This window comes from Loxodonta africana, chromosome 24 (genome assembly GCF_030014295.1).
Source record: "Loxodonta africana isolate mLoxAfr1 chromosome 24, mLoxAfr1.hap2, whole genome shotgun sequence".
NCBI lineage: Eukaryota > Metazoa > Chordata > Mammalia > Proboscidea > Elephantidae > Loxodonta > Loxodonta africana.
This window is the reverse complement of record NC_087365.1, coordinates 27953045-27966037: the sequence shown is the minus strand read 5'-3', so window position 1 is coordinate 27966037 and position 12993 is coordinate 27953045. Positions and strand designations below refer to the sequence as shown.

The following is a 12993-nucleotide window of genomic DNA, read 5'->3' as shown; positions in this document are numbered from 1 at the left end:
CCAGGCATGTTTGAGTCCATGATTGCAGCTATTGTGCCAATCCACGTCACCGAGGGTCTCCCTCACTCTTGCTGGCCCTCTACTTCACCAAACGTGATGTCCTCCTCTAGCAGTTGATCCCTCGTGATCATGTGTCCAAGGCAAGCAAGTCAGAAAGTGTTCTGTTGTGATACATAAGGTTTTCAGAAGTAGATCACCAGGCCTTTCTTACTAGTCTGTCTTAGCCTGGAAGCTTCACCGAAACCTGTCCACCATGGATGGCATGGTATTGGAAATATCGGTGGTACAGCTTCCAGTAACATAGTGCGTTAACAAGTGTGTCAACCATTTGCACTACCCTGGAACTTCTCTGGCTGCACAGATGAGAAGAACTAGTTCTCCTGATTGGTTGGATAAAGCTTCACTGAGCATTGGGGCTGTTTCTCAAAGGCTGAGTGATGGTTCACCAGGTGTGGGGGGTGAAGGCATTCTCAGCAATGGGAAGTGTGTGCAGAAGTTCAACTGCTTAAAAGGGCAGAGTATTTTCTGTAAGCTTAGGTTATAGGAGTTAGGAAGTATGAGTCTGGAAAGATTGAATGGGAACAAGTTGTGAAGTTCTTGCTATGCAGCATCAAAGTCTTTGGTTTTTAATGTGATTCCTCCTAGCAGTTTGGCTCTGCTCTGACTACCCCCTCCTCAAAACATGTTCCTTTGTTCACCTATGCCGTTTCTCCATGCCACCATTCCTTGCCTCCAGGGACTACAGGTCCTCTTTTCTGTCTCACAACTTTAGAACTGACTTCTATGAACTGGAACGTGTCCTCCAACCGGCAAGCGCATCACACAGACAAGTTCTACAGCCCGGAACTGATCTTGCGGAGAGGCCAACTCTTCACAGTCTCATTGGGCTTCCGGGAAAATGTGGGCTCTGGACAAAATCTGACGTTCACAGTCTCCACAGGTACCTGCTATCCATCTCATATATAAGTAGCCCTTGGGAGGGCATATCCAGCTGGTGGTGGTATTACTAGGGTCACTGAGCCTTGGGCTACAGCCCAGCTCTGCCTTTGGGAAAGTTGCTGAAGAGTCATCATTTCCAAATCAAGAGAGATTTGACCTACATGGTCCCTCAAGTTGATTCCAGTGACATCATGTGGTGTTCATTGGATGTCTTCTCTCATGGGTTATATTAGAACCTTATCTCTGCCCACAGTCTGGCCAGCACCCCTGGTTTTCATGATTCTCTATCTTCTTTGACAGGGCCTAACCCCTCAGAGTCTGCCAAGACGAAGGCTGTGTTTCAACTCTCCAATGGAAAAAGTGGTGGCTGGAGTGCGGAGCTCCAGGCCAACCGGAGCAACACTCTGACCATCAGCATCTCCAGTCCTGCCAACGCACCCATAGGACGGTACACGCTGAGCCTTCAGAGCTCCTTCTTCTCTGGGCAACTTGGAACGTTCATACTCCTCTTTAATCCCTGGCTTCAAGGTAGGCATCTAACCACCCACACTCCCAGCCACCAACTAAGCAGAGTCCATGGAAGAGAGTAGGAAAAGTTTGTGGGCTATGGAAAGAGCACAGGAGCTAGAACTCAAAAGCCATGGGTTTGCTTCCCAGCTCTGCCACTTACCAGCTCTGTCACTCTGGGCAGTCACTTGACCAAGAGGAGCCTCAGATTCTTCACCTTTCAATGGATTTTCTGCTATCTCCTCTAGGGCTATTGTGAGGATCTTGTGAGCGATAACAACTGGCATAAAAAAAAATATCATGGTATAATTACAAGAGGCAACAGCCAGAGTACAATTCTACACAAGGAGATAGCTGCCTTCCTGAAGGAGCATCTGCAGTGAACAAGTTTGTCATCCCTGAGGTCTCATTTTTAGACTCTCAGGTCATCTCAGCTTCTTTTTCCAGCTCAGCATTTCCACAGTTTGAGTTGGGACAGCACAGCCCAATGCTATATTCCTAGGTAGAGATTGAGGAAAGGGCTGAGGTGGGGCTTGCTCCAGCCCCCAGCCCAGTCCTAAGGAGTGGGAGGAGGACTGATCTCTCTAGTGCTCTGTAAGATTCTAGTTTCTATTATCTGATTTTTGTGTCAAATAGCGGATGATGTCTTTATGAGTAATGCTGCTGAGAGAGAGGAGTACGTTCAACAAGATGCCGGCATCATCTATGTGGGAAGCACAAATCGCATTAGCATGGTTGGCTGGAACTTTGGACAGGTAAAAGGATCATAAGGAACCTGGGGGCCATGTCCCTGTTACCCAAGGAGCTCAGCAGCTGGCCCCATAGACAGGCAGAAGGTCTCCCATTTGTCCCTCTTCCTGCCTTTCTATTCATTCAGAAGTCTTTATTGGCCACATACCATGTACCAGGGTCCAGGCTGCATGCTAAGGAAGCAAGAGAGGAATAAGACAGAATTGCTGTCCTTAAGGAGCTCACCATGTAGTGGGCAAGACAGACCTATAACTGAATTTGTGCAACGAAGTATAATCGGTGCCATATCACACAAATAAATATAAGGCCCAGTAGAGGCACTCAGGACAGAATGAAAGTAGATTTGGTTTCTGTTTTTTATCCCATATAAAAGTGTGGTGAAACTTCTTGTGTACACTAGGTCTTTCAAAGCCATAGCCTCTTGGTCCTTTATTACCCCATCCCCCATCTGAGTTCCCATGTTTCCCTGGTTTGCTCAGCTTAGAAAACTTTCAGGGATTCTCTACACCTTTTCTTTTTCCCAACAGATAAATGCAGGCATAGAATAAAATACTTCAGATGAGGTGCCTTGGGTAACCGGGGCGGGGGGGGGGGGGCAGGTGCATGCTCTGCCCTTCCCTAGAACCTGTCCTATAGTTAGCCAGACCAATTCTTCTGTTTTCTATTCTACAGAGGTCAAATGTCATTGGAAGGAAGGAAGAAGACAGAAGGCTACAGAGTATACCTAGGAATGAAAGGGGGGCTGATTTCAATATAGTGGTCAGGGAAAGTCTCTCTTAGGAAGAGACATTTAAGCAGAGATCTGAAGGAGGTGAGAGAGGAAGCCACAGAGATAGCTCAGGGAAAAGCACTCCAGACAGAAAGAACAGCAAATGTAAAGGCCCTAAGGCAAGACGGTGCTTGGCCTTCTGGGATTAGACCTTGGTTTGAGAAGCGCTGACTTAAAAGCTTCATTTTGTGAAAATGGTTTCAAATACCTCTTTAAGCAGGATATTTTATAGCTAGTGCCCCAGGAGTCTAAATAACGTGCTCAAGATCACAGACTGTCAGAGCCAGAAGGAAACTCTGGGATCGGCATGGCCCAATCCCTCACTTTACAGATGGGGAGACCGAGGCCCAGACAGGCTCAGCGATCTGCTCCAGAGTCTGTGGCAGTGAGGGAATCAGCCTGTGCCCTGCTCCCTGCTGCTCACTTTGGAGGGGTCAGCTCGGTGCCTTGTGTATCCAGAAAGCACCGGATGAGTGAGCAGGGCTGATGGCTGGGTGTGGTGGCTGTTCCTTGGTTGCTCTACTTGGTTCTGGAGGCCAAAGGGTGGAAGGACCCGGACAATTCCTATGGCTCTCAATTAGTGTGGGCCTCGTACCTTTGATTAGCCTAGACCACTTATCATTTCTTTCATTCTAACATCAGGTCCCATTTTTTAACAGTTTGAGCAGGATATTCTGAGCATTTGCCTCTCGATCCTCGATAAAAGTCTGAATTTCCGCCGTGACCCCGCTAATGACGTGGCCCAGAGAAATGACCCCAAATATGTTGGCCGGGTGCTCAGTGCAATGGTGAGTAACAGGCAAATGATAATAACTAGCTGTCATTTATTGAACACCAACGATGGGTTAATTACTTGCACTCTTTACACACGTCATCTCACTGAAGCCTTCTCGCAAAATACCAATGCCACAACCAGTTGCTATCGGGTCAGTTCTGACTCGTGGTGACCCCATGTGTGTCAGAGCTGAACTGTGCTCCGTAAGGTTTTCAATGCCTGATTTTTTGGAAGTGGATCACCAGGCCTTTCTTCCAAGGCACCTCTAGGTGGACTCAAGCCTCCAACTTTTCGGTTAGCAGCCAAGTGCGTTAACTGTTCGCACCACCCTGGGACTCCTCACAAAATATAGTTGGTAGCTATTATCATCCCCGTTTTGCAAACTTGGATTGTGAAGCACCTCTAAATTCAAGGACTTGCCCAAGATGCACAGGGAATGAGTGGCAGGGGGAGAACAGGATCCGGGTCTGCCTGGCTTCAAAACCCATGCCCTTTCCACTGTGTTGGAAGGCCTTTCAGAGATGCTGGGGGAACTTGTCCTTTGGTGCCCCCAGGGACAGGAGGAAGCAGAGCTGAGACCCATTGCATTGCTGGACATCCTGGGAAAGAAGGCAAGTGCCTAGAGAACCACAGTGTTGAGCTCCTTAGTTTTGATCCATCTCTACAGCACAGAGTGCTAGGTGTCAGGATGGGAGGGCACCAGGCCAGCCCACTCTTTATCTAGATGAAGAACCAAAGCCCAAGGAACTGAAGTGACTTGTCACAGCCACACAGCCACACAGCCAGGCCTTGAGCTGCCTGCCCTGGGCCTCTTTCCACTCACCCCAGCCATCCACGTGAGAGGGGCCTGTCCTATACCTGCAAACAGTCCCCAGAGGAGCCCATCGCTGCACCCAGTGTGCAGAGAGAACGGAGCCACCAGAAAGCCTCCAAACAGGGACCAAGTTACAAGTTAAAAGTGGAAAGTCCAGGACACTTCTTTAACTTTAACACTTTGAAACTAAATAATTACTCAGACATGTCTTTTATTTTATTTTTTGTCTTTTAAAATAAGGTAAATAAGTGATTAATGAACTAGTCATGTCTAGGTCTCTTCACTTTGGAGTTAGATAATTTCCAAGCTAACGAATTTGTTACACGGTTAGAAATTTGGACAACCTTTAGACTGCATGATAAATATCTGGTGGGTAATCAGAAAGGGCTTCGCGCACCAGATGAGTCTTAAACGAGCCCTCAATGGGAAGGAATGGGGTAGGGGTCGGGCGAGGGCAGTGGCGGTTCAGTGGTAAAATTTTCGCCTTCCATGTGGGAGACCTGTGTTCAATTTCCGGCCGAGGCACCGCAAGCATAGCCACTACCCATGTCGGCAGAGCTTCCAGACGAAGAGAGACTAGGAAGAAAGGCTTGGGGATCTACTTCTGTAAAAATCAGCCAGTGCATCACAATGGTCTCATCCGAAACCGATCATGGGGATGGTGCAGGATGGGGCAGCATCTTGTTCCACGGCACATGGGGTAGCCATAAGTCAGGAGCCAACTAGACAGCAATTAACAACAACAGGCGTGGGCGTGGGGTAGGTGCAGGGAAATTGGCGGCAGTGAGGAGATAGGCGAGGACTAGAGCAGCCCAGGAGTGTAGGGAGAGGAAGTGGAGCTTAAACCGAATCTCAAAATCCAGATAGATTGATAAACCTAGTGGTCTGGGAGGGGTGAGCTTAAAGTCAGGGCAGGGGGGAAGTTAAACTGAGCAACTTCTGAGGCTGAGCCTTCCCAGCCAGGAGAGATCGGGTGAGGCTGCTGGCTCCTGCAGCTCCTGACTCGTGCACCCTCGGGCCAACCGTTTTATCTCTGTGCCAGTTTCCTCAGCTGTACCTCCCCATGATCTCTGCAGACCTCCTGGCTGGGCTGGGCCCTGAGCTAATTATGGCTTGTGCAAGGCTTTGAAATGCTCAGCTTTCAGCCGGAGATGACCTCCTGATTACCACCATGGTGGCTAGAGCGCTGGTGATTCAGGAGATGGGGAGGGGCTGCACCATCTTCCCTCTTGGGAGTGGCCCCATCCTCCGTGAACCTGCCAGCCCTGGTCCTCCCAGGAAGGGGTGCAGAGCTCCCCGACTGGATGAGGGCCGGCAGGGAAGGCTAGGCTGGCCTGGACAAGCCCATTCTTACAGCCATGCTACTTGCAGACCACCCCCCCAAAGAGAGGGAGAAGAAATCATGGCTCTCAGAGCCGGGGGGCCCTTGGAAACCACCATCCAGTCTCTTGTACATTTGGAATAAATGGCAAAATTCTGTACACTGAACACTTGACTGCTGGAAGACACCTTAAAACTTCAGCATTCATTTTTTCTAACCTTCCCTGTGTTGGAAAATCAAGAACTAAGGTCCCGAGAGGTGAACTGACTTGCCCAGGATCACTGAGCTAATAAGAGTCAAGGCTAGGCTTGCAGCCCAGGATCCTCCTTCTCTTTCCCTTTTAACTTTGGATTATGGAAGAGTTCAGACATATACAGAAGTAGAGAGAAAAGCATAATAAATTCCTATGTACCTATCACCCAACTTCAGCAATTACCAACTCAAGGCCAGTCTTGCTTCATCTCTAACCAATCCCCCCAACAGACTAGTTGATAAATCTCAGACATTATATCATTTCACCTGTATTTCAATATGTGTCTCTAAAAGACAATGACTCCTAGTCCTGTGCTCTTTTTCAATGGTCATGGTTGTGCTACTTGTATTAGAACCATGCCCTAAAGTAAATGAATGCATGATAGAAGGAAAAGCAATATTCTGTCTTTATTCTTTCCAAGAAGGAGTTAGTTGCTAAAGTAATCTTTTTAGAAGAACAGTACACCAAAAGAGAGTTCTAAACCATGGACATCCAAGTCAGTTGTCTGTGACAGTCTACAAGCTCTTATAAGAAGTTCTCTACAAGTCTGCATCACCCTGAGACCAGAAGAACTAGATGGTGCCTAACTACCACTATTGACTGCCCTGACAGGGAACACAACAGAAAATCCCTGATGGAGCAGGAGAAAAGTGGGATGCAGATCTTAAATTTTAGTAAAAAGACCACTTAGTGGTCTGATGAGCCTGGAAGAAGCCCAGAGGACATGGTCCCAGGACTCTCTGCTAGCCCAAAACTAAAACCAGTCCCGAAGCCAACTCTTCAGACAAAGAGATTAGACTGGACTATAAGACAATAAAATGATACTGGTGAGGAGTGTGCACATGAGGTTATGTGGGCAGCTCCAGTCTGGAGCCGAGATGAGAAAACAGAGGGGAACAGGAGCTGGTTGAATGAACATGGGAGATACAGGGTGGAGGGGAGGAGTGTGCTGTCACATTATAGGGAGAGCAACTAGGGTCACGTAACAATATGTGAATAAGTTTTTGTATGAGAAACTGACTTGAATTGTAACCTTTCACTTAAAGCACAATAAAAAAGAAAAAAGAAGTCCTCTGCGAGCTGGATTTCAGGCCCTGCCTTGCCACTGGCAAACCACAGTCAAACGTGGCTCATTAGTCAGAGCACTTTTAAATTCATGAACTTTTTGGTACGTATAAGAACCAAACCTGTAGCCATCGAGTCAATGCCGACTCATGGCAGCTCCATGTGCTACAGAGTAAACTGCTCCATGGGGCTTTCTTAGCTGTAATCTTTATGGATGTAGATGTAGGTCACCAGGCCTTTCTTTCTGGATGACTTCAAACTGCCAACCTTTAGACTGGCAATCCAGTGTAAACCATTTGCGCCACCCAGGGACCTTGTTGATCCATATACAGGGATATTATTACAATTATTATCCCCAAATCACCTAGAAAGACACAGACAAGCCCACTTGGTGGCTCCCTGGCTTCCTGCCTCAGCTCCACACCTTGCCCCTTGAACTCTGCAAGTTGTTCTTTGTGTGAAATGTATGGGTTGATTCACTTGGGGGCTTCCTGTCCAGATCAACAGCAATGATGACAACGGTGTGCTTGCTGGGAATTGGAGTGGCAGCTACCCGGGTGGCCGGGACCCAAGGAACTGGAACGGCAGCGTGGAGATCCTCAAGGAGTGGAAAAGATCCAGCTTCAAGCCTGTGCGCTATGGGCAGTGCTGGGTCTTTGCTGGAACCCTCAATACAGGTACCTCAGGTGTAATATTCCCTTACTGGGTCAGAGGGCAGCAAGGTGGTAAATCAAGCTACCCTCTCCACTGTGACCTGAGTCTTCAGACTGATCTTGACTTGTTGCAGCATTGCGGTCTCTTGGGATTCCCTCCCGAGTGATCACCAACTTCAACTCGGCTCATGACACAGACCAAAACCTCAGTGTGGATGTGTACTATGACCCCAGGGGAAACCCTCTGGACAGAGGCAGTGACAGCATATGGTGAGTATCTGAACCTTCTCTGAACCTAGATCACCCAATCTGAGCAGCATCTTGCTCTCCTCATTCTCCTGGAGGCAAGTAGCATGTCAATGCATGGTTTAGAATGGAGTTGCTGGCAATGCCAACTAGTCATCTAGCAAGACCAAAGCCACCTCGTCTCAGGATTCTGCAAAGTCAGGTGGTCTGCTCTAGCCTGGCATCAGCTGAGCGCTCTGACATCAGTAAAGGGTGTGGCTCAGGGGCTCTGCAAAACTGCCCTGGATTTATAGGGTCCATTAGACTCCATGCGACTTTAGAAGATAAAATTTGATACTATTGATTTTTCTAGCAAGAAATATAAAATTATCTCATTTCAGGCATCACATATGACTTAACGGACTTTCTTAAAGAGAATTTTAAAAAAACAAATTTTCTCTTATCATATATACTTTTTATATTCCTTTGTTGATAGAATGAAAAGTTAGAAGTTTATACTAGATTTCAGGTGAAAGTAAGAAACTTTAGATAGAACTGGGATATATATTTCTAACCATAAATATGCCATGTGCATTTGTATTCACATTTACACCCACACATGTAATTTATAATAGAATGTCAACTAGAAATAGGTTATATAAAACTTATAGACATGTATCTATAACTGTTTATAGCAGTATATTACATAAAAATAGATGTTGTTACAGCTATTTAAGGTTATACCAGATGCCAGGCTTTTACCAGATGGCAGCTGAAAATAATTATATACACACAGCGACCCCATAGGACAGAGTAGAACTGCCCCATAGATTTTCCAAGGTTGTAATCTTTATGGAAGCTGACTGCCACTTCTTTCTCCTATGGAGCAGCTGATGGGTTCTAACCACCCAACCTTTCAGTTAACAGCTGAGCACTTCACTGTGGCACCACCAAGGCTCCTTAACTTTGAGAAAGTCTATATAAAATATTCTTTATTATTTGCTCTTCCCAGATAAGTAGGTCCAACTTTTCTGAAATGTGCTTAGTGTAACTAATGGAATATTATTAAAGAAAAAAATTAAGGGGAAAAGCTGTTACAAAACAAATCAACAACAACCCTGTGCCGAAAGCTGAATTTCGTAACGTAAGCATCCCTTACCCTCTGAGGGGAATGAAGATTATATAATTCACCCAAGATCACATGGATTCCAGGATTTAATGGAGGAGCAAAATCTTATTTGAGGACTTCCTTTCTTGATCGGCATGTATACAGCTTGCCAAGGACATTGCTTCTTGTGGCAAGGTTTTATCTTTCAGCTTCTTGTAAACGAGTGTCTTTTCCTCCCCTTGGCTTTTTTTCTTTTGTTGTTGTGTCTGAAATTCCATCGCAGCCTGTTCTGGTTGTTGGGGCAGTGCCATTCCTGACATTAGTTTCCTCCACAAAGGGACAGCCTGAGTTGGACGAGATGACTGATCTTTGGTGTCCTTCTTGGTGTAGGCTTTCTGTGATTATCCTGCACACTAGGTACTGTGGGAAGACTGGAAAGCTTAAGACTCAGTCCCTCTACTTAAAGCATTTATTGTGCTGTTGGGGAGGGAAGACAAGCCATTAGCAGAGGCCACTTATCAACACAGGATGGTGTGTGATTCAGACAGTAAGCACAGTGGGAACTCAGGGAAGGAGTCACCAAGGGGCTTCTTGGAGGCAGGAAGATGGGGTTTTTAAGTTGAATGCGGAATTAAAATCCAGGTCTCTTGGTTACCAGTTTAGGCTACCATCCCACGTCATTTTAATAATTCATTCTAAATATATAACCGTTGCAAGTGTGGGCAAGGGAGACATCCCAGTGTGGTTCCACTGCCATTTCTGTGGCCTTGCGGAAGGGTGCCAGGCCCAAAAGCTCTGATTATTCCTGAAAGTCTCCATCACCCCTCACCCTCTCACCCTTGCCGACCTTTTCTGAACCCTTCTGAGAAAGTAGTGAGAGCTGATGGTCATTCCCACTCTATTCCCTACCAGATGTGGGTGAGGAGACAGCCCTGGATGGTATGAGGCAGGGAGCCCTGAGCTGTGCTATGGGCCCACTACCATGTTGCTGTGGGACTTGTGCAGGCCTCTCCACCTTTCTGGTCCCAAGTTTCTCCATCAGTGAAGTGTAAGACCAGATGATCATTAAGTCTCTTAGCAGCTTGTATTTTTTGATTCACTGCAGCCCTCAGCCCACCCACTTTTTCTCTGACAGCTCCCCCTCCCAAGGGAATCACTCCATTTCTTTACATAAATCGCACCCATGGGGGAGCTAAACCAAGAATCGTTTTCTGCCTAGAGTGAAATCGTTGTTGTTGTTAGGTGCCTTCAAGTCAGTTCCAACTCGTAGCAACCGTACGTACAACAGAACGAAATGCTGTCCAGTTCTGCATTGCCCTCACAATCATTGTTATGCTTGAGCTCATTGCTGCAGCCACTGTGGCAATCCATCTCATTGAAGGTCTTCCTCTTTTTAGCCAACCCTCTACTTTACCAAGCATGTTGTCCTTCTCCAGGGACTGGTCCCTCCTACTAATATATCCAAAGTATGTGAGACTACTAACCTACTATTACAAGAACATTTGAGCACCATACTATTTGGGTTTGGACAGAAAACCTTTGCATGTTCCAAATGTTGACAGCTTTATAACCTTGTCCAGATTTGCCTGAAATAATACAATGTGAGGAGCAAGTGACATCAAGCATCTGAAAGTACTTTATAATAATGGCAGCAGCAACTAATGATTTACTGAGCAATCACTCTGTGCCAGGTACTGTTCACAGTGCTTACAGGTTGCACACTTCACAAATGATGAGGTAGGCACTATTATTACCATCCCATCTTAGAGTCGAGGAACCCAAGGCACAGAAAGATTGAATAATTTACTCAGAGTCCCATAACTAGAAGCTAGTGGAGCTAGGATTTGAACCCCAGGCAGCTTTGTGAACTATAGATAAAGCTTTGTAAGCTGTATAGCATCATAGAGACACCAGAGAAAGTTACTATTGACTGATGTTTGAGAAATATGGCAGCTCCTACCTTGAAATTTCTCAGAGGGGGTTGGCTGGACCCCATCCAGGGCTCTGGTTAGGTTGTGTGCTACCCATTCAGGGGTTGGATGAAAGGATCACTTGAGAACTCATTGAAGCAGATAACCTGGTGTTCTTTAGTTCACACTTAGGCAAGCAAACACCACGAAACATTGTCTCAGAGGCTCAGTGAAGAGAAATGACTTGCCCAAAGTCACATCTTGAATTAGTGTTCACACTAGAGGTGGAACATAGGTCTCCTTCAATGGGACTTTACCAAGTCAAAGAGCTGTAGTGCTGGATGAGACCTTAGAGGGACCCCTGTTCATTTTACAGATGAGAAAACAGAGCCCAGAGAGAAGTGACTCGTCTAAGGGCAAATAGCTGGAGACATTTAGACCCTCAAATGTGTAACTTCACAGAAGTCCCTTAACTTCTCTGTGCCTCAGTTTCTCATCTGTAAAATGAAGGGACAGATCAGGGGATCTCAGCAATTTTTTCCAGGTCTTTCTTTTTATCACACTCATGACATCTATTGGGGTAAATTTTCTTTTAAACTATTCTGCTCACGCCAATGGTTTGGCCTAAGAGGCACAAGGCTCCAGAGTATTCAATTTTTCAGAATCATGGAACTTTGGGGGAGCTTTGTTTCAATGCTTATTTCATTCTGGACCATTCTAAAGGTGGTCTCCAGGGCCTGCTTTGCCACGAAACAGCGACCAAATGGTCTGGAACTGTTTGGCCGAGGTTTTCCTTATCTTGACATCTCTGGATTATTTCCTTAATTCATTTGACTTGATTCCCAAGTTTTTAGAGTTGCAGACCTGATTCTTTACTTCCAGGCTTCACAGAGCTCCGGGGTAGAAGACAGCGGGGATTGCCCAGCCCCGTGGCCAGGGAGGTGAAGTTGGCCAGTGTGTCTGGAGAAGAACTGTCAGTACCCACACCTCCGCCTGAGTCCCTGACTCTTAATAGAGACTCCTGGCCTTTGCCTGGGAACACGAGCTGCCACTGCTAATACTCAGCCAGCCCCCAGTGTACCTAAAGTGACTCGCTCAGACTCACAGTGTGGAAACCAAAGCTCCAAGAGTGCCTAGGTCACGGGACAGTTCGGTTCAGCAAACATGACTGAACACATGCCAGGGGTCAGACCCTGCGCCAGGCATCGTGAGGAGCCAGATGCAGAAACTATGCTGGCTGAGCTCACAGCTGCTTAAACAGATGGGTAGTTATGGAATAGAAGGAGTAAAATCTCAGAGGTAGCACAGCTGTAAGGTTGATGATTTCTGGGCGTGTTGGAAAAGACTTTTTGGCGGAGGTCTATCTGAACTGGGGGCAGCAGTGGTTCAGTGGTAGAATTCTTGTTCCCTGTGTGGGAGGCCTGGGATCAATTCCTGGCCAATGCGTCTCAAGCTCAGCCACCACTCGTCTCTCGGTGGAGGCTTGCATGTTGTTATGATGCTGAACAGGTTTCAGTGGAGCTTCCGGGTTAAGATAGACTAGGAAGAAAGGCCTGGTGATCTACTTCTGAAAAATCAGGCAATGAAAACCCTATGGATCATAATGGTCTAATCCCCAACCGAGCATGGGGAGGGTGCAGGACCAGGCAGTGTTCTATTGCGTATGAGGTCTCCATGACTCTGGGCCAACTCAGCAGCAGCTAACAACAACAACAACAAATATCTGAAGTATGTTTGGGAAGACAAATAGGAGTTGACCAGTGGAAGGGCTGGGGCTTGGGGACACCTTCTGGGTAGAGTCTTCAGACTCTGAGCATGAATTCAATCAAGGCTATGAATTCAAAGGTAAGCTTAACTCAGTTGCTGTTTCTACCAAAAAACCTGTTGCCATAAGGTCGGTTCCG

General features: G+C 46.7%; 1 protein-coding gene across 1 annotated transcript in view; it reads left to right on the top strand.

Annotated features, from left to right (window-relative positions):
- The first annotated feature begins 343 nt into the window (after positions 1–343).
- The window catches only part of TGM3 (transglutaminase 3), a 31660-nt gene continuing 19010 nt past the window's right edge, over positions 344–12993 (top strand). Inside the window, exons 1-6 of the mRNA XM_003411621.3 lie at positions 344–940; positions 1240–1467; positions 2083–2201; positions 3625–3753; positions 7693–7870; positions 7981–8116. Of these exons, the coding sequence (XP_003411669.2) occupies positions 784–940; positions 1240–1467; positions 2083–2201; positions 3625–3753; positions 7693–7870; positions 7981–8116 (947 nt within the window). The 5' untranslated portion in view covers positions 344–783. The remainder of the gene's footprint in view (positions 941–1239; positions 1468–2082; positions 2202–3624; positions 3754–7692; positions 7871–7980; positions 8117–12993) is intronic.